At 40.4% G+C, this 25,791-nt stretch overlaps 1 protein-coding gene and 1 long non-coding RNA gene across 3 annotated transcripts in view; one reads left to right on the forward strand and one right to left on the reverse strand.

Annotated features, from left to right (window-relative positions):
- Positions 1 to 4,633: 4,633 nt before the first annotated feature.
- On the reverse strand, positions 4,634 to 11,267 carry LOC134865803 (uncharacterized). The gene is made up of 4 exons (XR_010166000.1): positions 11,105 to 11,267; positions 8,364 to 8,503; positions 5,447 to 5,596; positions 4,634 to 4,977 (listed from the first exon to the last, which is right to left on the reverse strand). It is a non-coding gene; the product is annotated as an uncharacterized LOC134865803 (long non-coding RNA).
- Positions 11,268 to 14,307: 3,040 nt separating this feature from the next.
- Positions 14,308 to 25,791, forward strand: part of LOC134865804 (xenotropic and polytropic retrovirus receptor 1 homolog) — a 43,154-nt gene continuing 31,670 nt past the window's right edge. For both annotated transcript variants that reach the window (XM_063885535.1, XM_063885536.1), the window contains exon 1: positions 14,308 to 14,741. In XM_063885535.1, the coding sequence (XP_063741605.1) occupies positions 14,673 to 14,741 (69 nt within the window). In that variant the 5' untranslated portion in view covers positions 14,308 to 14,672. The remainder of the gene's footprint in view (positions 14,742 to 25,791) is intronic.

A 25,791-nucleotide genomic window follows, 5' to 3' on the forward strand; every position in this document is an offset into this window, starting at 1 on the left:
CATTTTCTAATAATTGCGCCAACAGTTGTTGCCTTCTCACCACGCTGCTTGCCTATTGTCCTGTAGCCCATCCCAGCCTTATGCAGGTCTACAATTTTATCCCTGATGTCCTTACACAGCTCTCTGGTCTTGGCCATTGTGGAGAGGTTGGAGTCTGTTTGATTGAGTGTGTGGACAGGTCTCTTTTATACAGGTAACGAGTTCAAACAGGTGCAGTTAATACAAGTAATGAGTGGAGAACAGGAGGGCTTCTTAAAGAAACACTAACAGGTCTGTGAGAGCCGGAATTCTTACTGGTTGGTAGGTGATCAAATACTTATGTCATGCAATAAAATGCAAATGAATTATTTAAAAATCATACACTGAGATTTTCTGGATTTTTGTTTTAGATTCCGTCACTCACAGTTGAAGAGTACCTATGATAAAAATTACAGACTTCTACATGCTTTGTAAGTGGGAAAACCTGCAAAATCGGCAGTGTATCAAATACTTGTTCTCCCCACTGTAGTTACTTTACTTGCAAGTCGTCACCGTTATGTTGTGTCTCAAAGACATTTAAAACGAATTCTGAAGTTGTGTGGTCTTTCTCGGCGCAAGAACTACACCACTTTAGATCGCGTAGTTGAGTTAATTGAGGAACAGTTAAAAACACCTGGCCAGCTCTGTGGGTATAAGTGGATGTACAGAAAATGCATGGAGAATGGATTGCACGTCAAGAAAGAACAGATCCGATTAATTCTGAAAGAACTTGACCCACGGGGTGTTGAACTCAGAGGACTAAGACGTCTCCATCGCCGAAGGTATTTTGCAAAAGGGCCCAATTATATTTGGCACTTCAACTCCTATGACAAACTGAAAAATTTCAGTATCTGTATAAACGGCTGCATTGACGGGTTTTCCCGTAACATTATCTGGATGAATGCATTCACTACCAGCAGTGATCCAAAAATCATTGGAGGCTACTACATAGAGGCGGTCAAGAGATCAGGTGGCTGTCCAAGGATTACCAGAGCCGACCGGGGCACAGAGAATGTTAAAATCAGAGACTTTCAGCGTTTTCTCCGTCGCAACATTCACAACGGCTCTGGTATTGACAGCTACATCGACGGGGCAAGCACAGCAAATCAGCGAATAGAGAGTTGGTGGGGCTTCCTCAGAAGGGAATCAATGGAATTCTACATTTCTCTGTTCACTGATCTGAAGGACCGTGGTTTGTTCGATGGTACTTATTTGGACAGAAGTCTAATTCAGTTCTGCTTCATGGGTATCATTCAGGTAAGCTACAAATGTGCCACAGGCTATTGTGTTAAACATTCTATCATCTTAAACTTTCCAATGAGCAGGCACTGCATGGCGGTGAAAAAGGCCTACTGTATGGCACTCAAGTGTCTCATCCATGTGGTGTCCATACAGGGATAATTCCAATAATTCATAATGAAAAGTGAAGATGGCTCTAACAGCGTTTTTTTTAGCATGGTCTGCGGTGCTTTTCCACGTCAGCTGAGCTACGAGGCTGTCCATGGTGCTGACATGGCAAATGCAGCGCAACCAACTCTGATGTTCGATGTTTTGTTTATTTCCAATAATTAACTTCATCAACAACTTCAACATTTAACGTGATTAGTTTCAAATAATTTCAGAATGTATGTAAGGCCCATGAGAATAATGAATTCTATTTTTCTAGGAAGAATTAGATGAGACCACCAAAGTGTGGGATTCACATGTCATCAGACCATCGAAGAATGACGGGGTACCCAGTGGTCGACCCCGAATCATGTACATGTTCCCAGAACTCTACCGAAGTGAAGACTGCCTTTCCCCAGTGGACAGAGCTGATGGACAGTTATGTCAGAGTAACTGCACATTTCGACCAGCAGTGCCATGTGACACAGACATCTACAACATCTGCAACGTTCTGATGGTTGAGTCACAGCTGCATCTTCCAGCTGATGCTTATCAAGCAGTGGATTTGTACCTGCATTTGAAGAATGAGATAAGATCTGCGCTCTAATGTGAGATGTAACTACATTTGATGTGGTACAGGACAGGAGCATTGTCATTGATGTTTTACTTTGACTTTAAATCTGTAATGAACAGGAAACAAACAAAACCACAATAAAGAAAAGAAGAACAAGCAATCTTTATTGAACAAAATAGAACAATATTATGCTCTTGACAGAACAGTACCAACATGCAAATATTTGTATATGCAATCATTTGTATAAGTAGGCTACACGGACCGACCTTTCTGACTTGTCAAAATTATTAAACTAGACCTGTCTTTTGGACTTAAGCAAAATTCCAAACTCAGAGTGCTGGCACATATCACAGCAAAATAAATGTTACGATAACAAAATAAAACAAAAATCAAAACAGTTCATCTGATTTAAGTTCCTCTCCTTGTAGTAGCCAGCACTGTTGTCTTAGTTGTAATACATGAATGAACCAATATGATCACCGACCTTTCTGACTAAACTTAAACTGTCTGTTACTGTAAATATACAAAGTGGATTCCTAACTCATATTAGGCCTACATCAAAAACATTTAGAGAAAGGAGATAAAACCAAAAACGGTCAAAACTGAAATGTGTTCATTTTAAGTGTACAACAGTCTCATCAGATAATTCATCTGACTGATCTCAGCTCTCTACATCACTTCTCCGTACATTGTTTTCTTGGTTGTGTAATACATTTATGAACAAAAGAAGTGTTTTGAATGTAAATAAATGTAAATCTGTAGAAATAGTTTGTTTCAAAGAAATGGGGGTAACACTTTATTTTAAGGGGTCCCTGATACAATGAATCTACATCATTAAGTACAGTGTAACAACCTATGTACTAATATCATGTATTTAAATTGTACCTAACCCCTAACCTTCCACAATGTATGTACAATGTAAATGCGTGGCATTACATATTAGTAGTCACACTCTACTTGATGGTGTTGATACATTGTATCAGGGACCCCTTAAAACTTTAGTTTTACCCAAATTGGTAAAACTTTATTTTACAATGATCAAATGTATCTAAATCACTAAGTGCAGTGTAACAAACTGTGTACTAATACCATGCATTTACAGTGTACATAGGGTAAGGGTCAGTGGTTACATACATGATATTACATATTGTTACACAGTTTATTACACTTCATGGTGTAGATACACTGTATTTGGGACCCCATAAAATAAAATGTTACCGACAAATGTCATAACAATATCTGTGGAAGATGGACATGTGTAAGTTCCCTTACATTCACGACACAATATCCATTGTAAAGCAGTCACCAGACAGGATATTGTCAAATTCTTTACGAAACTCAGGGTATGAGCTGTAGGTGCATGGTAACTCAAGAACCGCTCCACATGTGTGTGCTACAGGCCTGCGAGTTAAACCACACAATCTATTAAAAGTTACGTTGATTGTGTCTTTGCACAGCACAGTGGATCCTGTGCAGAAGCATAAGAACATCTCCAATGTTTTTTGGTCGATGCTTCTAACATACCGTAGCAGGTGGTTAAGAGCGGTCTGCTCTTGAGGATTTAGACTTTCAGTTGATGGCTTTATCATCTGGGCCACTTTCTTGTTAGTTGGCCTCTTAGATTCGTAAAGCTCCATTATGCTCTCTTTGGTTATGAGTGCTGGCACAGCATTGAATACTGGAGTGGAAACAGTCAATTATGAACTTAGGCTCTTGAATCAGAGCTTTGTGCGCCATTGTTAAGATGGCAGCTTGTAAGTTGTCTTTAGAGGGCAGGCAGTGTGAGCCCATTCTTGAAAAGATCTCAAGTAAGTCCTCTTCAACAGTTTCATCAATGTTGCCCTGTAGTGCTTTTTCAAGCGATGCACGCTCATTCCCTGAAAGAAATCTGGAAAATTACATCATCAAGAATTCTTCATCCACCGAAATAACTCCTTGACAACAGGCTAGAACAAATGCTGGTGACAGTCTGATTGGCATGAATTTGTGGTCCAGGTATCCTTTCAACCACACTCTTCCAAGAGCTTGCCATTTCTTCTCGGAATAGTCTGGTTGCAGTCTGGGTACTCGTTCTTCTTCCCCCTCACACTGTTCCAAGAAATGTTCCCAGAACGCGGAGTATGCCTCTCTTGACACACCATCAATATCCACAGCTTTCTCATTTGTAAACTCCATTTTTAGATTAGCTTTCAGTACTTTTGGTTCCATGAAGATATTAAGGACATCATCGACTATGTTTACTCGTCTTACTTTCACAAGGAGAAATTCTTTTTCAGATGGGTCTGGAGCAGCTGGAAGACTGCTTGATGATTCAGGTCCGTCATTCAGTGTAGAGTGCTACAAGATTTTTAAAAAGGCAATTAGATGTGATTGTTTATTGATTCATCAATTAGTAAGTATAAAATGAATAAACATATGTGACAATCAATATATTAATCAGCATGAAAAGGTGTGATTAGGTACAGTAGATATTATAAATTACATAGATGTACTGCTTTTCTTTTGTTACATCACAATAAATAGAATATCTTTTAATTTGGAATATTTGCATGAAAAATCAATCTGAAGACATTGGCAATTTGTCACTGTATTTTGTACATTTTATAGACATTGTAATTATAAGAAAAACTCTTCAAATGGATCAATAATGGCTGTCATCCATGGCAGTAATGTTAGAGCTTAGTTTTAAACTATACCTGCATACTGTTAAAGTCATGTGGATTCCAGGGAAGGGTGGAGTCTTGATTATCCCCATCATCACCAATAACGGGTTCAAAGTGTACTTCGAATTCCTCAAGAGATGCTTGGATTGCAAGGGCAAGATCTGCCTCATCATTTAACGAGTGGTTTGCATCTTGATTTGACTCAGCCATTAAACATTCATCTTCAGATCCATGGCTGCTTGTTGATTGGCAAGTATCGGCAGATGGTGGATGCAGAACCTCTGTGTTACTCATCATAGGAGTTGCTTGTCTTGATTGGCTGATTGGTTCTCATGTCTGTTGATAATTCAGTTAAAAAACATACAAAAAAATTTGCAATTATTACCTTATCTTTGATTTTGCATCATCTGATCCAAGCAGTCATGTGTACTATGACATTCACACCTTGCACCTGAGCAGGTTTGTTATGGTATATGCATTGAGTTAATGTGGCATTGAATTGAAAACCATTGGCCCATTTCCATTAGCTGCAGTCAAAATTTAAGATCGAATTACATTGGTTTTTTTTGCAATGAAATCATGATTTCTCCATCTCTCTGTCCTCATAGATTTCACCTGTGATTTATTCTAAAAATAGCTGCTGTGTCATGCAGATGTAACTTAAATGTCACTACAGGAAACTATAACTTTCAATAAATATGTTTTTGTTAGAATGTTGAAAAGTAATTTTTGAACATTACTTCACAAATGAATCTCCATACAACACAAGTTCTATCACAGACTGGGTCCACGAAATGGGGCTTACGTTTTCATGTTTTTCCTCCATTGAACCACTGGGTGCTGCACCTAAATCGGCGGAACTCTCTGGATGATCCACTTGATAATCAGTTGTAGTCCTCCAGTGATGACTTCTCCTGGTTTTGTTCCTCAAGGATCGTCTCAGCCTTGTCCTAGTCTATAAAGAAATCAGATGATATTTTGGACATATACATGGAATACACAGATATAGCCTACCTATATACCGGCTGATTTGTTTAATTTTAGGCCGCGGCGTTCTGCATAACTGTCCGCAGGTGTTGCTTATAGGCCTACCACATTACGCCAAGAGGTTGTGCCAGAAGCACGTTTAAATTAAATTGAAGGTAGCAGGGCAATAGCGGCCTATAGGCTACATAGTTGTTGTTCAAAACCGAAGGCCTACACTAACACGAAAAGGATAATCTTTTTACATTTTTGGGTTTCAGTGGTTGAGATAGGCCTATTATCTTAAATACTCACAAAGTTAAAACGAGTCAAAATTCTATTTGGTTAAAACTAAAATGCTGACATTTCCCCTTACGTTATTGTTTTCTGATTTTTGTTTCAGGGTCGGAAATCCATTGAATTGAAGGTGCTTGCACCAGAAAGATAGAAATATTACACTATAGTGACAGTCTATTGTTTACTTTATATAAGTTAACATTCATTCTCACCTTATCTGCTTTTAGTTAGTTTATTACCCGGTCAGGTATATCTCTTGACTTCATGTACACGTATATGTCTTCTGCCATGGTTAGCACATCTGATGGCTACTTGTTTTCGAAATACTTTCTCTTTCTCGTGAGCAAGGGAAACTTTCGCGTGAGCACGAGAAACATTTAACTTTTTTTTATTTCCCCATGTCCCTTTACGGGTTCCGTAATATTGCCTTGTTTTTATGCTGCTGCAAAATAAAAATGTCCCAAATTGGGATCAATAAAGAAATTCTATTCTATTATTAATTGAAATATCACTTTTTTATTGTAACTTTGTTGTATTTATTTGTATTCCTTCTTTTGGGGATTATCTATGTGTTTGTGTAATGTCTTTTGCTGAAAAAAAATGCCAGCAGGTGAGTTTGTTGTTGTTTCTGGTGAAAAATGTTAACTAATATTCAGTAGTAATATTCCCATTTAGACGGAATATATGATTTGTCCATTTTACTGTCATTTGACTTTACTCTCTCATTGAATTACTATTGCTGGGCCCTTCACACTCCCACAGACACTGAATATGCAGGTTTGAATGGTTTATTTCTTCAATAAAACAAGTTATTTAGGTATAACTATTGAAATATATTATTTTGTAAAATAATATGTGGGATTTATGTTGAGTATCGCAGCAAAGGGAATTGTTTAAAAGTGATGCTCGAGTGAAAGAGGACATCCCAACTCATACCTGAGGACTCCTCTGTCTCCTCCTCGCGTCTTACGGGGGCGGAGCTAAGACGCGTGTGAGGGAAAGGAAGAGGCCAAATAAGGAATTGGGATGAACATAAAGATTCGCTTCTTGACGTTTTCATATAATTCTCTCTGGCACACACACACACACACACACACACACACACACACTTTGTAGAGCAAACCTGACACCTACTGGAATCATCTGGCACTAATGACTGGCTTTGAGCATGATTATTCTCTTAACTTCTTATAACGTTTCTTACCGTGAACACAAAGTCAAATGAACAAAAGACTATTTAATTTGCACTATTTAGAAATGATTATGCACAATATGAGCGTGTGTGCCACAGAAACACTGTTGATGGAAATGCTGATGTCAGATCCTGCTGCAGCCATGCTTCCTTTCAACGGGAGGTTTGTTAATGACTTCAAAAAAAGTTTTTGTCAATTATATTTTCTCCCCAACACTGTTCTGTTTGGCGCTTTGATTTTACAGCAAACAACGGAAAAATGGAAACAGCGCAGCCTCCTCCGGTCTCAAGGGCAAAGAGGGGGAGGGTGGTGGTGGGAGAGGGCGGGGGGGGACTTGGTCGGTAAAAGAGTGAGTGCATCTGTCTGCATGGTGACGTCATCCCGCCCGAACCTCTGAAGCCTTCTCCTGTGCGTAATCCACCGTCTGCACTGTGCACGAGGATGGATCCAACGCTCGGACTCCATTTACAGTCTGCCTCCAACAGGAAGACATTTAACAGATCACTCCCATCCGCACCGTGGAGGAAGAGGGGGATCACACTGAGAGATTGCACACCGTCGACACTTTCTTTTTACATCATAGGCTAAAGATGAACGGAAGGATCGGCAGAGAGGAGGAGGTGGGGGAGCTGCGGGATGGATCCTGGAGGGGAGGATGCGACACGGAGAGCCGCAGCTGGTGATTCTATGCAAAGCTTCATCTTTAGGATCCATTCTGCTTATTTTAACTATATCTGTTGCTGAGAGGCTGCCTCAGTGTGTGGAACAGGCTGCTGTAGGTTTCAACAGATAGCAATTGGAAATATGGATATGTAGAATTCTTTCCTTGCTCCTTTTCCTTTCAAGTGCTTATTTTGTGTTATTATTGTTGGACAGAAAATGGTTGTTGAGGCTAATGCTGCACGGCCTACATACTGTCATCATGCCCTTCGAATAACGTCAGGGTTACAGGAGACACATCCCCTACAGAACAGGAAGGGACATTTTGTTTGCTGGCGTATATATACTGAGTTTATTGTGACCATAGGCTTAATTTATTGTAAATATTTGATCATCACTACTATATCCCAATGTGTCTGTAGCAGTATGGTGTGTTGACAGTATTGTGGTGCCTTTAGTTTTTTTTTATTTTTTTTTTTAGAGTTTAATCAAACCTTTACATTTCTATTTCACCATTTTTTGAGAATAGGTCACCATTTGGCATGAGACAAGATGAAGGGATTCATCTGCATATATTTTTGAGCCATTTTTGCACACTGTTGAAGTCACCTTTCTAGCAGGATCAGCTGATGGAGATGCTCAGGCTTCCATCTGCTCACACTCTGATAAGGCTCCATCAAATCCCGTCTTAGCCTCATTTAGATCCGGCAGCCTGTTCCGCTCTGTAATGGCTGCCTGCTGGATGTGTCCTTGACATGTCATGAAACAGAGAGATTGAATATGATCTGTATCTGTGCATGACATAACCTTGGAATACTGTCTGTTAGTGTAAACAGCTGATCAGCAAGTATCTGGTTACCTCTAAATATAATCATCAAGGAAGTCTGTTTTGAAATCACAAAAAGGGTTTACATTTTGTCACTTTTTACAAATGTATAAATATTGTGTTAGTTATCTGGCGTTTCCGGGTGATACTGAGACGGCAGTGACAGAACTACATAATTATAAAATACATAGCTGCAGCATACTTGAAACACAAAAAACACATGTTGGAAATGTACGGTTTTACACTATTCAAGTGAAAGTTGAAAGTATTCAGAGCAATATTCACAGTGTGCAGGAATAAACACATATATGGTAGGTTTACCTCTTTAAACCTCAAGGTTATTGTCCCTGTGTCTCTGGGCATCCTCTCTCAGTGTTCACAGTGGACCTTGATTTAAAATCAGTCAATTAAGGCACGCGGTGAATGCCAAGAGAGGAGGCTGCTGCTCCAGGATGGATGGGGAGGAGAATGTCATCACCTTTGTATGCATATCTCTCTCTCTCTCTCTCTCTCTCTCTCTCTCTCTCTCTCTCTCTCTCTCTCTCTCTCTCTCTCTCTCTCTCTCTCTCTCTCTCTCTTTATATATATATATATATATATATGTGTGTGTGTGCTGTACATATAAATATACAGTCAAGATTTCAAATCATTTATATTATTGTTTATTATATTGCTTTCTAATTTCCTGTCGTCTGAGAGACCTCACTGCTCTATTGTAATAATAGTATGTTATTATATCATATTGTCAATATTATTGATGTATTTATATAATAGCTGAATAAATCTGATTTAAAAGAAACATCCCAGGGTGATTTGTGTGAACTAAAGGTAAGAAGGAGCACAACATGGGAATATGCATTTGGGTTTTAGATTACTGACAAGAAGACTGCAGGGTATTTTGAGAAAGGAAAGTGCCGCAGCCCAGGGGTGAAAAGTCCAAACAGAAACAACCTTAGTAGGATGGCAGCATCATCAAACCTCAGAACTGTCACTCAGACCAGAACCGGCCTGGGGAAGATGAACCTGGTAGACCATGTAGCTTTGCATCATCTGGCTGTTTAGCGATTAGCTGTTAACATGATGACCGTCCATACACCCCCACTCCCAACACCTGATTTTCTGTGAATGCAATCATATTGTCTTACAAACTGAAAGAGTGGAGATCACCCAAAACAAGAGGCTCTTGTGTTGCATTGTGGGAAATGTGGCATCCATTGTTTTTTTGACCCGTAAGAGGTACTTAAAGTCAGGATCTCCCAGTGCTGATGCTTCAATTTTGAACAGTCTTCTTTTACATTTTTTTTTGTCATTACAGAAAACCTCTCCTATTGTGTCCGAATGGTACTGCCATTTTTGGTCAAGGGGTAAAATGTTATGTAATAAAATAAATGTAATTAATGCTGTGTGGTAGATTCACTTTGTAATACAACAGATACAGTTGTTGAAGTTCTAGCTAAACTGAGGTTCTTTATTGAAGTCAAAGGTCACAACAACACAGTTATTTCAGATTCAGCTAATGAAATCCCTGCGGTTTCTCATGAGGCTCCAGACCTGGGGGCTGAATGGTGCAATGGTCATTATTATAAACACTCAGTGGCCACTTTATTGAGCTCACTAAAACTAGTGCATTCTGATACAGTCCTGAAGGTCACAATGGTTTGGAGAGGTTGAGGATTATCTGAGAATGTCGTTTGTGGTGCAATAATTGTATTTATTTACCCTACGCTTACTGATGTAAAAAGATAATATAATATACAATTTTAATGCGGGTGAGTGGTTTGATCCCCAGCCTAGATAACATGTCATGTCCTAAGACAAAATACTTAAACCCAATAGCATGTCTACAGTATTGTGTATGCTAAATTAAGCAGTTAGCATACACAATTGAAGAATTGAAGAGACCGAAAAACATCTATAACAGAATAACGATTAGACCTATGTTTGCCAGGTGAGCAAAAACAACTCCAAATAAATAAGCAACTAGGCTTTTCATGCTAAAAGTTTGTCATATCAACTGAGAGTCAATGATTAAACTAGTTTGTGCAGCCCCCGGTGGCAGGTTAAATTATAACTCAATAATGTTTTTACACTTTATATTCTGTCTAGCATCATCAAACAGCTTAAAATTTAACATATTTAAGTTGTAAGTGCATACTTCTCATTTTTGAAGAGGAATTATAGTCATGAATTTTACACCACTGTTGATTTCACCTGTTTGGGCTGATGAGGATTGTTTCGGCGAGTCATAGAAAATAACAGGAGTAGTACGGATATTTTCAAATTCATCTGTAGCAGGATGGGCATTGCTATGTGTGCTGTTGCCATTGCCTTAAGTGCATTGGACTAACTGTTACAAATCACAAACTCTGAGGTTGAGTAAAAGTTAACAACTCAACGGCAGTGCAGAGTGGAGCCCCCCCAACTGTGTCCAGAGGGCCCCCCAGGGCCTTCTTAACCAAAATCGGTTCAGTCTCTTCCTGACACCTAGATCAGATTTTAAATATTGTTCGATTTAAAATCTCACTGTCTGTTTCCTGGATGTTCACTGGTGTGGTGGGAGAAAGATGGTGCCTCCTGGAGTCCACCACAAGCTCCTTGGTCTTCCCTGTTTTAGGCCTGAGGTGTTTTTTCTGGCTCCAAGTAAAGTCCTGTGTTAGTTTCTTGTGCTCCGTACACCCTGTACTACTGTAGACTGTATTTGTCATTCAAAAAGGGTTGTTTCCAGACCAATCTTAACACCTGTCTTTCTAACCTCTTATCTTCATTCTAGACTGCCGTTCCCTTCTGAAACTACCTGTGTATTAAAATGATCAGATGAGCTGCAGATAAAAAGTTAAAAATAGCCTAACCAGTTTTTCTTCTTTTCACTTCAGCAGCGCTGGCTCTCAGCCCCAAAAACTGGTTAAACTTGGTAACCAGGTATCTTCTCTGCAAACATAAAGAACCGACTTAGTGCTGTACGTTGGCTGGGTGAGATTATCCTGAGTAATAACAGTTCATGGCGAGTAAAGTGTAGACAGGGTTACAGAAGTAGCAGTTCTTGGAGCAAAATGGCTTTTTCCTTCAGTCTGCTCCCGTGCGCTGTTCGCTTAGGGTTAACAACCAATCAGAGGGACACATTTGGCTCTGCCACCGATTCAAAATGTCTAATCAGTGATTGAGCATGTCGGCAAAAGTAATTGGCAAAAACTAGCAAACACATGCTTGCCAACGTCTCCAAATAACTCAACGGCCAATAATTGGCTTGGTGTGTCAGGGCCCTGAGATATTTGACATGTGGTATGTTCCAGTGCTGATGCTAACAAAGCTTGTGAGTAAAGTATAACAACATTAGTATCACATGGTATCTCTGTGTAGTAAGAAATCAGGATTCTTAGATGCCATTTAGTGTGAAATAAAATGGGAAAACTGTTTATTTTGACGGTATGTGCCCAGCTTTACTCAGGTACAAATTCAAAGGAAGAGGTGATCATGGTTCTGCTAACACTTCTTTTAGTCAGCTGAATGAGTTTCAAAGGATGAAACTCATTCTTTCCAGGGGAGTCCTCTGGACACTGTGGAGGTGGTGGTAGACAGGAAAATGGCAGCCAAGCTGTACTCCCCACTGGACAACGTGTCCCACCCCCTCCAGCACACCCTGTTGGCACTTTGCAGCTCCTTCATTGACAGGCTGCTGCACCCTCGCTGTCTCACAGAGAGAAACCGCAGGTCCTTCCTTCCTGCAGCGGTCAGGCTGTACAGCCATCATTGTCCCTGGTAGACCCCATAAACACAAATAATAACAAAGACTAAAACACTATATGTCACACACTATATACTATATATATTTACAGTATATATACCGTAAATAGCTGTGCAATATACACTTCCACCTTTAATACTTTCAACTGGCTGCTATATTTATTTTAAAAACTGTTACTGTGTATTTGTAAATTGTGTAATATGTACTTTTATCTTATGTGTTATAGATGCTTCTTAATTACTACTAAGCTAGCTTTGGTTCTTTACTGCAGTAACAAATGTAAATGTCCCTTCTGTGGGATGAATAAAGCTGATTCTGATTCTAAACAGCCTTGTTAAAAGTGGAGCTGGCCTAATCTGACCTTGGCTGTTAATCCTCAGTAATGATTGCTCTACATTTCATCCTGCTGGCTCTCTGGATGTTTCCACAGCCAGGGAATCGTGTCAACCATAGTCAGATTTTCATAGTTGTGTTGTGTTAAAACAGTTATTGTGTGTGTTTCATCATTCAACCTGATTCATCCAGTGAAAGCCAGCAGTATGTTTTGATTATCTTTACATAAATGTAATTGTAATTAATTTACATTTATTCATACATCATCAAAAATATTTATTTTCAGAAAATAATACAGGTGTTTTTAGTTCAGGTTTTCTTCGATAAATACAGATACAAAAAGAAAAACATGAACTTTGAAACTCCTGGTGCAGTGAAGTCAATAAAAAAATCTGGAAAAAAAGTCAATTCAGCTGGAACCACAGGGTTAACAACAGAGTTATAACAGGGGAACAGCTTAAGGGAAATAACATGTTTTAATCAATCTTTAGTTTGGGATGCAATGTATGTTTTAAGCACTAGAGGAAGCTGTAACTGTGATTATGAAGAGAAGAGATTGAAATATATGTATTTTGAACTCAACATCTTTAAATGTCCATACTTTCGACTCATAGATAGTATCGTTAGTATGTAGCCAGAAAGAATCAATAACAACAAGCGAATAACAGATGTTTCAACTCTTCAGGGCTCTCCTCTAGACATAAAGCATTCCTCCATGCCTGATAGAAGTGTTTAGTAATTTTATTTATAATCTTTTTTGAGTCTTTGTATACATTCATCACAGTATCATTATGTTAATTGTTTCATTTACTGTATTACTGGATCTTGTGACCACATTTTCACCAAAGTGGGGGTCTGGGCTTTGAACCGTAGTGTGAACTTCCCCCTTCCCTGAAAAAACATCTCAAAGTACGTCATCGGTTCACAAAGGCATGGGTGGCTGGCGACGTCACACGTGACATTCACGTATCATCGGAATATATAGGAGGACAAGGTTTGTTCTCGAAGTAAATTTTGGGAGGGTTTAAAATAAATACTTTTGAAGAGACATAATTAAATATGTTCACAGAGATACAACACTAAGTAGTATTTTATAAATGCCAAAGGGTTGCTCTCGGGAGCAAAAAGCATCATTATTATTAATGTTAAAATTCAAAATGGCATTTTCTCTATTTTCTCTACTAGTTAAGTTTAAAAATTCCAGCCAAAGCACAAACATAACCCACCACAGTAAAATTAACAATGAAAACCCTCTGCGGATGAACCACGGGAACAGTGCTGGGAGTAAAAATCGCATGATGACAGACCCTGAATGGAACATCAACGCATGTTCCTCCCGTTCCACACCCATTGCATGTTCCCTGTCAAGTTATAAGCGAACTAGATAACCGTCCGACCTTTCATTAAGCAAAAGTGGGCCACACCTTTCTTCATCCATTAAAGACATGTTCATGTGCGCTCAATATTGTGTTGGTTTAATATTTACAACTGTACATGAATGCAGCGGGAGACAGGAGGTGGAGAGAGGCTGAGCAGAGAGAGAGAGAGAGAGAGAGAGAGAGAGAGAGAGAGAGAGAGAGAGAGAGAGAGAGAGAGAGAGAGAGAGAGAGAGAGAGAGAGAGAGAGAGAGAGAGAGCGAGCGAGCGAGCGAGCCAGCCAGTCAGCCAGCGACAGGCAGCTCGCACCACACAGCAGCGTGTTTATCAGAAACCAGTCGCTATTCTGCGATACTGGCTCAACAGATAAAAGCACATCTAAGCGTTTCTTTTAGCTAAGATGTGACTCCGCCAGCACTGCGTCGACTGTGTCACAAACGGAAGAGATGCGCCCCGGTAGCTAGCTAGGATACCGCGAGGACAAACAGGGCTGCTGTGAGGCTGAGGCTGTGACTGCAGTCTTCAATGACAGTGTCTGTGTTACCGTCGATGAACCAGCTCTGTGAACCTCCCGCTGCTAAATCACCCACCGGTCCTGGTTACTATACAAGCAGAGGAGGGTTACTGAGCAAACTGTCAACATGAAGTTCACGGAGCATCTCTCGGCTCACATCACCCCGGAGTGGAGGAAGCAGTACATTCAGTATGAGGTGAGAACCTGCTCTGCAGCCAGCAGCTAGCTCACAGGCTAACTGATGTCTTATCCATTTATACCCGTATTTTCTGTTGACAACTATGCGAGTACACTTGGAGGTATCTGCATTATATATCATACCCCTGTCTTTATACAACAGGAAGGGAGGAACTGCTTAAATGATAACAACCGCAAACCAACAGCAGGCAGTTGTTAGCTAACGTTAGCTAGCAGACAGGGCGAGAGGCTCTGTTGTTGCTCTGCAGACTGCTCACATCCAGCTGATATGACCCGGCCTGCAGAGACCCGTGTTTCTGCCCTCTACCGATAAGCTACTTGGAATGAGTTGGAATGTGTTTTGGAGACAATAGCCATTCGGCTGGCTCATCATTATTGAGCTAACGTTAGTTAGTTATTTGAGCCTGTTAACCACCCTGTCTGTTTCCCAAATTGCTGAGCCAGCTCACAAGTCTGCTGGTGTTCTGTCATCAGCCTGCACAGGATGCTGATAGCTCAATCTACAACCTCTGACCCACTCAAGACATTCACGTTTGCAATTCAATTATTTATGTTGCCTTAATTCATATACAGGGCTGCCAGTAAACGTATTCTTTATAATTTTATGCCATTATATTGTAACATCTTATTCCAAGCAAACATTATAAGGTTGTTTATTTGGAACTCGGTATTTTTAAACAGCAGGAACATAGCACTCATTCTAAGAGAATGCTAGTTCACGTCATATTGAGCTATATATAGCCATAAATGCAATTGAAAGCGGTTACCCAGTTGTTCTGTGTGCTGGACACATTTCATTACCAGTAATCAATTTGTAACCCAGTGAAAGATACACACAAGTGAAAGATACACAGAGTTACACAAGTCAGTAAAAACAATGCCTCATGCTTATTAGGTTGAACTGTGACACAAACTCCATCCATTTTGAATAATAGGTGTTAACTGTACATGTCTATTGGTTATAGTGTAATTACATTTGGTGCCAGCATAATTTCTGCCATTTGTAGTGACATCTTGAAATTGAGATGATTGAGACTGCTGCGCAGACTGTAATCTGTCCATACAAACATGTATGTTGTATGTTGCAGCTAAAACACCTGCATTTCCCTACAGGCATCAATAAAAGTTTATTATGTCTCCTTTTTGGAGTATGTTCGATTTTTCTCATAGTAGGACTAGTTTCGTTAAACCCCCTTTAACGAAACTAGTTTCGTTAAACCCCCTTTAACGAAACTAGTCCTACTACGAGAAAAATCGAACATACTTATTATGCTTTTTGGGTTTTCCCTCCCCTGTAGTCTGTTCTATGGTGTTTTTGTGCATGTACAGTAAATGGTCTGCAAAGGCTAAAATCCCTGTGGTCCCGCAAGAGGGAGTTTCCCTCCCACATACTCCCCCCAACCCCCCAAAAAGGACAAAGGAAAACTGTACAACTTCACATCTAAGCTGAAGCAACTATGAAACATTTGGTCTTTTTCGCTAAAGAAATTAAATTATTATCAAGATAACTGCTTTCAACAAATTATTGCGTAATAACTTAAGCCAAAAGAGATCTGGACCTACCAAATGTAAGGACTGTATCATCATTGACTTTGATCAGAAACTAAACTATACCTCAAACCCAATCAATGCCAATCAATGAATGAATTACTGTTGTGGACCATCAAGCATGGCTCGTGAAGAAACACTTTTTGTAGATCTAGCATTTTCATTTCTTCATTAGTGATACTATGATTTTATATTAACTGTAGAGTTGCCTTTTATGGTTCCAAAGCATCAGACAATGCAGCATTGTATTTTTGTCTCCTACATTTTAATTTGTTACAGCTCATGCCAATATGTATCTATACCAATCAGCTATAACAGGCCTGCAGCCATCCCTCTGTTGACCTGTAGCATCTGAAGTGTTCTCAGCAGTCATGGCCTTGCTCTGCTTAGAGCTCCAGCTCAGTGTGACTTGTGAAAACCTGCCACGTTCTATATATGTTCTCTCTGTCTATGTATATATATATATGAGTTAGATAATTAGATAGTTTAGATCAGGGGAGCCCACACCTTTTTGGGCTTGTGAGCTACTTTTGAAATGACCAGACCATGACTAGACATGGGGAGTTTAGTTTTGTCAACAAATGTCCGAAAAATGTCTTCGCTCCGAGTGTGTTCCTTCATTGGGAGAATTGTCAGTAGTTCCTCTTTCACCCCATGTCTGTGAACACCAGCCTGAAAAACACACCGAAAGTAATCTTCCTCCCATTCTGTGTGGAAGTGATATGTTTTTTGCTTTTTGCTCGGTCCCGCACTTATTTTGTTGTAGCTTTGTCTCTTTAACTTTATTTGAGTTTTCGCGGACTGATTTTCTATCGCTTTGCATTCTGGGTTAAAAGACTGGAAAGCAATAGGTCGCTTTTTCTGTCAATCAAGTAACTCCTGAATTAAGTGGCAGGCAGACCAAGGGAGGAGGGATCAAAACCTGTTTCGTTTTTTTAACAGGGCTGGATTTTTTTTATTTAGGAATGACTCACGATCTACCAGCATTGCCCTTGCGGTCTACTGGTCGACCGCTATCGACGTACTGGGCACCTCTGATTTAGATGATTTATTCATGCATTAGAATAAGGCAGAACTTAGCTTTGTGGCTCCAAATCAGGAGCAATCAATCATCTGCTTTGCACTTCTGACACATTGTTTTAGTTATGCGTTCCTTTTACTGCACCATCACATCAAGCTTTGAGCCAAAAGTCCTTTTTGGAGTCACTAATGAGTGTTAGATCTTCAGCAGTGCTATTCAGTGTAAATGAGCCTACCACCTTAAAAATGTACCCAAGTTTAGCTCCGCTCCAGAGGTCCAAATCAGAATGAACTTTTGTTATGACCAAACCAAATAGTAGGGATGCACCGTTTGAAAAAATGTCTGCCGATGCTAAGAATAACAATTTTGCTGATGGCCAATGTTTTACTATGTAAACTGTAGCCTAATAGTAGAATAATACAGCCTATCGCCTTTAAGACAGAGAGTGGGGGGATACATGTGTGCATGTGTAAGAGCGAGGTTGAGTGTGCCATGGTACGTTTCTGTGATGTCACCTCATTTACCGATGTGCCGATCGTGGTAAATAGGGCTAACATCGGCCAATGCCGATATCTCACCGATGTATCGGTGCATCCCTACCAAATAGCCTTTGGTGAATTGGAAACTTTTTGCTCTTTTCTTTGGCTTTTTTCCACTGTAGTTTGGAATCTAGTTTATTTTTGCTCTTGCAGTGTTAAGATGCAGGCCAGATGTAGCTTGTTGTTCCACCCAGCTGTAGATCTGGCCCTGAGCCCGTTTTTTTTTGGTCCTGTGAAGATGGGGGACCAAGGCCAGTGAAGTTTGCAGAGCCATGCTGACCAGGGCTTCTACATGCACTGCATGTTTTCCCATGGTAGCTGTGTGTGGGTCAGACACTTAGCAGAACCGTTAAGCAGAGTGTATCTGGCTGTTTTGATCTAATATTAGGGGTTTCCCTTGGGATTTTACAGGGCTTTAGTGCTTTGCAGCCATCAGGGTTTCTATCAATGCTGCGACTGTAAGTCAACTAATTAATGGTATTAATTCATCAGTTGTCAATTATTTTTCATGCAAATATGACCGAAAACAACATTTTGTCTCACTGTCATTGCTGATTAGATAATGCATTGCCCAGGGTCAAGATATTTGGTATTATATCAGCTGTTCTGTAGCAACCTTTGAAAGCCTGGTCCGCCTGGGCATACTTAGACCATCACTACTAACGGCCTCTTTGAAACAGCTAATAAACTGATGCCCCACGGGCCGATTGGCACTATCTCAGCAGTGTGAGAAAATCAGGGGGAGGCAATAAATCTATATACAGACATGGACAAAATTGTTGGTACCCTTCCGTTAAAGAAAGAAAAACCCACAATGGTCACTGAAATAACTTGAAACCTGACAAAAGTAATAATAAATCAAAATGTATTGAAAAATAACGAATGAAAATCAGACATTGCTTTTGAATTGGGGTTCAACAGAATCATTTAAAAAAACAAAATTATGAAACTGGCCTGGACAAAAATGATGGTACCCTTAGAAAAGACTGAAAATATTTTTTTTTGCTTTTTGCTCGGTCCCGCACTTATTTTGTTGTAGCTTTGTCTCTTTAACTTTATTTGAGTTTTCGCGGACTGATTTTCTATCGCTTTGCATTCTGGGTTAAAAGACTGGAAAGCAATAGGTCGTTTTTTTTGTCAATCAAGTAACTCCTGAATTAAGTGGCAGGCAGACCAAGGGAGGAGGGATCAAAACCTGTTTCGTTTTTTTAACAGAGCTGGATTTGTTTTATTTATGAATGACTCACGATCTACCAGCATTGCCCTTGCGGTCTACTGGTCAACCGCTATCGACGTACTGGGCACCTCTGATTTAGATGATTTATTCATGCATTAGAATAAGGCAGAACTTAGCTTTGTGGCTCCAAATCAGGAGCAATCAATCATCTGCTTTGCACTTCTGACACATTGTTTTAGTTATGCGTTCCTTTTACTGCACCATCACATCACAAAAATAACGAATGAAAATCAAATTGCTTTTGAATTGTAGTTCAACAGAATCATTTAAAAAAAACAAAATAATGAAACTGGCCTGGACAAAAATGATGGTACCCCTAGAAAGACTGAAAACAATTTGACCACAGGTCCTTCATGTTAAACTAAGGTGTGTCCTGTAATCAGCATCACAGGTGTCTTCAGACTTGTAATCAGTCAGTCTGCTGTTTAGTATCATGGTGTGTACCACTCTGAACATGGAGCACAGAAAGCTAAGGAGAGAGTTGTCTCAGGATATTAGAAAGAAAATTATAGACAAGCATGTTAAAGGTAAAGGCTGTAAGACCATTTCCAAGCAGCTTGATATGTGACTACAGTTGCACATATTATTCAGAAGTTTAAGGTCCACGGGACTGTAGCCAACCTCCCTGGACGTGGCCTCAAGAGGAACATTTATGACAAATTGAAGAGACTGATAATACGAATGGTAACCGAAGAACCCAGAACAACTTCTAAAGAGATCAGAGGTGAACTCCAAAGTCTAGGTATGTCAGTGTCAGATCGCACCATCTGCCAATCTCCCTGTTTGAGCCAAAGTGGACTTAATGGAAGACGGCAGAGGAGGACACCACTGTTGAAAGCAAATCATAAAAAAGTGAGACTGCAATTTGCCACAATGCACGTTGACAAGCCACAAAGCTTCTGGGAGGATGTCCTTTGGACTAATGAGACAAAACTGGAACTTTTTGGCAAGTCACATCAGCTCTATGTTTACAGACGCAAAAATGAAGCGTACAAAGAAAAGAACACTATACCTGCTGTGAAACATGGAGGAGGCTCGTTATGTTCTGGGGCTGCTTTGCTGCATCTGGCACAGGGTGTGTGTGTTGAATCTGTGCAGGGTATCATGAAATCTCAAGACTATCAAGGCATTCTGGAGCGAAATGTGCTGCCCAGTGTCAGAAAGCTTGGTCTTAGTTGCAGTTCATGGGTCCTCCAACAGGATAGTGACCCAAAACACACAGCTAAAAACACCCAAGAATGGCTCAGAACAAAACGTTGGAATATTCTGAAGTGACCTTCTATGAGCCCTGATCTAAACACTATTGAACATCTGTGGAAGGAACTGAAACATGCTGTCTGGAGAAGGCACCCTTCAGCTGGAGCAGTTTGTTAACGAAGAGTGGGCCAAAATACCTGTCGACAGGTGCAGAAGTTTCATAGAGAGTTACAGAAATCGCTTGATTGCAGTGATTCACTCAAAAGGTTGTGCAACAAAATATTTACTTAAGGGTACCGTCATTTTTGTCCAAGCCAGTTTCATGAATTAGTTTTTTAATGATTCTGTTGAACCACAATTCAAAAGCAATGTCTGATTTTCATTCGTTATTTTTCAATACATTTTTATTTATTATTACTTTTGTCAATTTCAAGTTATTTCAGTGACCATTGTGGGTTTTTCTTTCTTTAATGGAAGGGTGTGTGTGTGTGTGTGTGTGTGTGTGTGTGTGTGTGTGTGTGTGTGTGTGTGTGTGTGTGTGTGTGTGTGTGTGTGTGTGTGTGTGTGTGTGTGTGTGTGTGTGTGTGTGTGTGTGTGTGTGTGTGTGTGTGTGTGTGTGTGTGTGTGTGTGTGTGTGTGTGTGTGTGTGTGTGTGTGTGTGTGTGTGTGTGTGTGTGTGTGTGTGTGTGTGTGTGTGTGTGTGTGTGTGTGTGTGTGTGTGTGTGTGTGTACAGACATGGACAAAATTGCCATTGGTGTCACATTTGGGAGGAGCAGCAGAGCTGAGTATGTGGGTTGCACCCATTAAAAATGTGACAAATATCGTCTGCCAAACTGCAGCCAATCTCCGGTCTCGTACGACTGTCAGAAGGCCTGCCACTGACCTTCACTGTCAGGCCCACTTGCACTGGAACCTCAACATGTGGAGTAACATTATGTTCAGTGATGAGTCCAGATTCGGCCTACGGCACATGGATCGTAGGGTCACAGTGTGGAGAACACACGGAGAACGCTCTGCTGATTGCTGCACTGATAGAGTAGGAGTGGAGAGGAGGGAATGGCCTGCAGTCCTGACCTCAACCCCATTGAACACTTATGGGATCAGCTGGGCGTACTGTCCGTGCCAGAGTGACGAACACAACCACGCTGGCTGACTTGGGACCAATGCTGGTTAAAGAATGGGATGCCATCCCACAGCAGTGTGATCAGACTGGAGACCAGCATGAGGAGGAGAGGCCAGGCTGTGTATGGTTCTTCCACACGCTACTCAGGCTGCTTGTTAATAAATTGTTGCCAATATGTCTTGTTTCATCAGACTTCAATCATCCAATCCACCAAACAACACCAAAAGAGTCAACAGCAAAAAAAAGCTGTGTGGCAGAGGAGATTTGTCACATTTGTCATGGGGTCACCCCACATACTCAGCTCTGCTGCTCCTCCCACAAATGCATGTTCCTCACCATCTGAAAGGTAAGACAAAGAAAGAAATTACCAAACACAAATTTCATTGCTTTTTGTGTTAACCAAAAAAAAAGGTCACCAGCCTGTGGGGGCAGTGCTATGATCTGGGATTGCAGTTGTTCTGGTCTAGGTTCAGCAACGTGCCCAAAGAATGAGGTCAGCTGACTACCTGAATATACTGAAGGACCAGGTTATTCCATCAATGGATCTTTTCTTCCCTGATGGCACGGGCATGTTCCAAGATGACAATGCCAGGATCCATCGGGCTCAGATTGTGAAAGAGTGGTTCAGGGAGCATGAGACATCATTTTCACACATGGATTGGTCCCCACAGAGTCCAGACCTGAACCTGATTGAGAATCTTTGGGATGTGCTGGAGAAAACTTTGCGCAGTGTTCCAAATCTCCCGTCATCATAATGCAAGATTTAAAAAAAAAATGAATGCAAGACAGAAATAGATGTTGTGACATTGCAGAAGCTTGTGGAAACGATGCCACAGAGAATGCGTGCTGTAATCAAAGCTAAAGGCGGTCCAACGAATATTAGAGTGTGTGACCTTTTTTTTGGCCAGGCAGTGTATGTGTTTATTTATAATTTTTTTCTTTTTCTGTCGAAGCATCTTGTCACACAAGTGTCTTGAAGTATTATTTTTCTATCTACCTAGGTATTCAGCCCTCTGCTCACCTCAAACTGTCTTGTTGCTTATTAATGTGAAATGGGAAAAAAGGGATAACAGTCTAGCGATGATCATACAGGTTTTATACAACAGCCAGGTTACCCTCCGATCTTATGAGAAAGATGAGGCTAAGTGTATGGTTGAATGATTACCCAAAGTTGAATCACCTTTCATTTTATCTATTTGAAAGTCGTGTCAAAGACAGGAAAATCCCCTTGCTGGGGACTGAGGTAGCACTTCGCCATATTGCAACATTTATTTACCACTTCCATTATAAGCTTTTGTTACCAATGTTGGTAATATAATTCCCATATTCCTTTTGACCGGTCTTCCAATTAATACTGCTCTGGAGTCTGTGCACAGCAGCATTGATGCCGCAGCAGCCTTAGTTCATGGGAAGTCAGTTTGCTGAGGGTAGCTGTTTTCATCGAGCATAATGAAGAGAGAAGCTGAGAATAAGGGTGATAAACAATTCTCTTTTTCACTTGCAGTCCCCAGCACCATGTGTTTAGTGAAGGCTCGCTGGAACAACACAGACAAACTTATATAACACAATAACAAACTTCCACTATTAGTTAGAATTATCTTATACTTTCATGGTTAAAATCATATTGACTCTGCCACCTGGAAAAAAAAGAAAAAAAATGATAATACTGTTTCAAGTTTCTGAATTACAGTATTGAAGGAAACAGAGGTGTGCCTTTGTGTGTGTTGAAGCTACAGACAGGAGCACCTACAGTATTGGTTAATTGTTTATAATAGTCTATTATGATATCTTCATGACGATAACCTCTTCGGTCACTTATTCTAAAACTGATCTTATTGTTTTTGGATCATTTGGAGTTTATTTAACCAAACGCTTCCAAGATCCTGTCTAAAGTGTGCCACAGACAAAGAACTGCCCTTTAGATTGTGCGCCCAGCAGCAGTTGGCAACTTTTCCCGAAGGATTTCAGATATCAGTGAGTCCATAACCAGGAACGTCTTTCTTAAATGCCTCCACACACTGTTTCCACACAGCATATGGAAAGTAAGTAAGTACAATTTTATTTATATAGCACCCTTCTCAACACGAATGTACAAAGTGCTTTACAGGCAGTACACAGTAAAATACACAATTACAGCTTTAAAATGTACAATAAAAAGTACAAACAACAGTACAAATTAACACCGGTGTAGGGACAGCTAAAAACTCACCTCCCCCGACAACCCAAAAGCTTGTCAGAAAAGGAGAGTCTTCAGCTGCCCCTTAAACATTTCCACTGAGACAGCGGCTCTCAGGCCCTGGGGGAGTTTGTTCCAAAGCCTTGGAGCCACCGCCTCAAAGGCATGATCCCCCTTAGTTTTTAGCCTGGTCCGTGGCAGCCTTAAAAGGCCTTGCTCAGAGGACCTCAGGGCCCGGTTTGAAAAAGATCCAGGATTTATTGACAAGATTCCCATCCTCCGTCAGGAGAGAAATAATCAGCGTTGGAACAAATGACACTGCTCTTCAACCGTCAGAGTTAACCACATCTGTTTATCTTCCTAAAGCAATGCTTTTGGAATATTGCACAGAAGTATTCAAATGCTGACTCTTTCCTGAGTTGTATGAGTCATTCCTGCACCTCTCTATTCACAAGCTATTGTTAAACGTCTGAACACTGACGGCTGGTAAATACGACATGGTCATGTGAGGATATCTACGAAGTGCAACGTGAAACTGTAATGCACTGTATGGGGGGATAGACAGGGCCCTACATCTGTGTTTGGGCAACAAACTGTATCTTTGTTACTGTATTTGGAGAACCCTTCCGAATGGGACAGGCCTTATCAACATGTTAGGACAAATCCAGCCTAAACTGCAGACCTAAGAAGCAGCAGCGCTGTCTTTATGGAAGTCTTTGAGACCAGTTTTTGGTAAAAGATGCTGGTCAGTTATGTGACCCACAAGAAACAGATTCCAGAAAATGTCATCAGAAAAAAAGTGAGAATAACTGTGGAGACAGAAACAAGGGATTAAAAGAGAGAAAAGCAGATAATCTTACATCTATGCTGACTTTATTGAGATAATCCCCATAGAACCTCTAATTAACTTCTTTCATGTACCAAAGGGAAACATATGGAGAAGAAAAACAAAGCCTTAACACTGATAGATTGAGAAAGAGAGGAAACTAGTACAAAAGTTGAGTGCTGAAAGCATTGGCTCCCATCTGACTGTGATAAGAGCACAAACCGGAACAAGTAACTAAAAAAAATAAAAATAGAGAAAGGATGTAGAGATGTGAGGTTCCTACATAATCCAGTTCTGACTCATAATCCTACTGACAGTTTGGTGTCAAGATATAAAGAGAGAGAGAGAGGGGCTGAGGGAAAATAATGTATAAAAAGAACCGAAACAAAAGATACATGCTGAGAGTGAGTAAGAGAGGAAGATGGTTTCCAGTATGAAATAAATAGACACAGGAGGAACAGAGAAGGCCAGAAAAAGGAAGACAAAACCACTTGTTATGAATGATTGAGGAAAACAAAACAAAGCATAGCATGGAGACACACACACACACACACACACACACACACACACACACACACACACACACACACACACACACACACACACACACACTCTCGGTCCCACAGGTCTGTGCTCTGTCTAAGGGACTAGCCACCAGTCATACGTCTGGATGAAGGCAGGTGTGTGAGAGAAAAGAGAAAATGCTCTTGGTTGATTAACAAGGCCAGCAAGAGGCTAAGAGCCTAGAGAGGGAGTGTGAGAGTGTGTGTGTGAAGAGGTGGAGGGTGGAGACGGGGAAAGCACAAAAGTAGGGTAATCTGTGAGGATCATAGCTGCCCTCTCTCTGTTGAGCTGCGTGAGTTTGGTTTTGGAAACTCACTCCATAGCACATGCTGAGCCTGCCTACTGATCTCGCACACACACACACACACACACACACACACACACACACACACACACACACACACACACACACACACACACACACACTTGTATGTTCAATGGGCCTCAGGATAACTATGGTTAAGCAAGAACAGAGTTTTCCAGCAAGGTCCATTTTGGCAGCTGCTTTAGATTTAGTCTTGGTCTAAGTCTTAAGACAAAATAACAGGTCATTTTTATCCTTGATGGTTGTAATATAGTTTCAGTCTACTACAACAACACAATATATTTTTTATCAATTTTTAGTCAACATAATGTTCATTCATTTTGGTCAAAATGTTTCTTCTCTTTGGTCTGAATCTTTTAAAGAGTGGCCCTATGTCGATTCCTATACTCATCAAATTGTAATTGAACATTTTAGTCACTCCAGTCTGCCCAAAGCCAATATTTGTCATTTCAGTCAAATCTATTTCACATAATAATTGATCATATATATGT

Source organism: Eleginops maclovinus, chromosome 6, assembly GCF_036324505.1.
Source record: "Eleginops maclovinus isolate JMC-PN-2008 ecotype Puerto Natales chromosome 6, JC_Emac_rtc_rv5, whole genome shotgun sequence".
Lineage (NCBI taxonomy): Eukaryota > Metazoa > Chordata > Actinopteri > Perciformes > Eleginopidae > Eleginops > Eleginops maclovinus.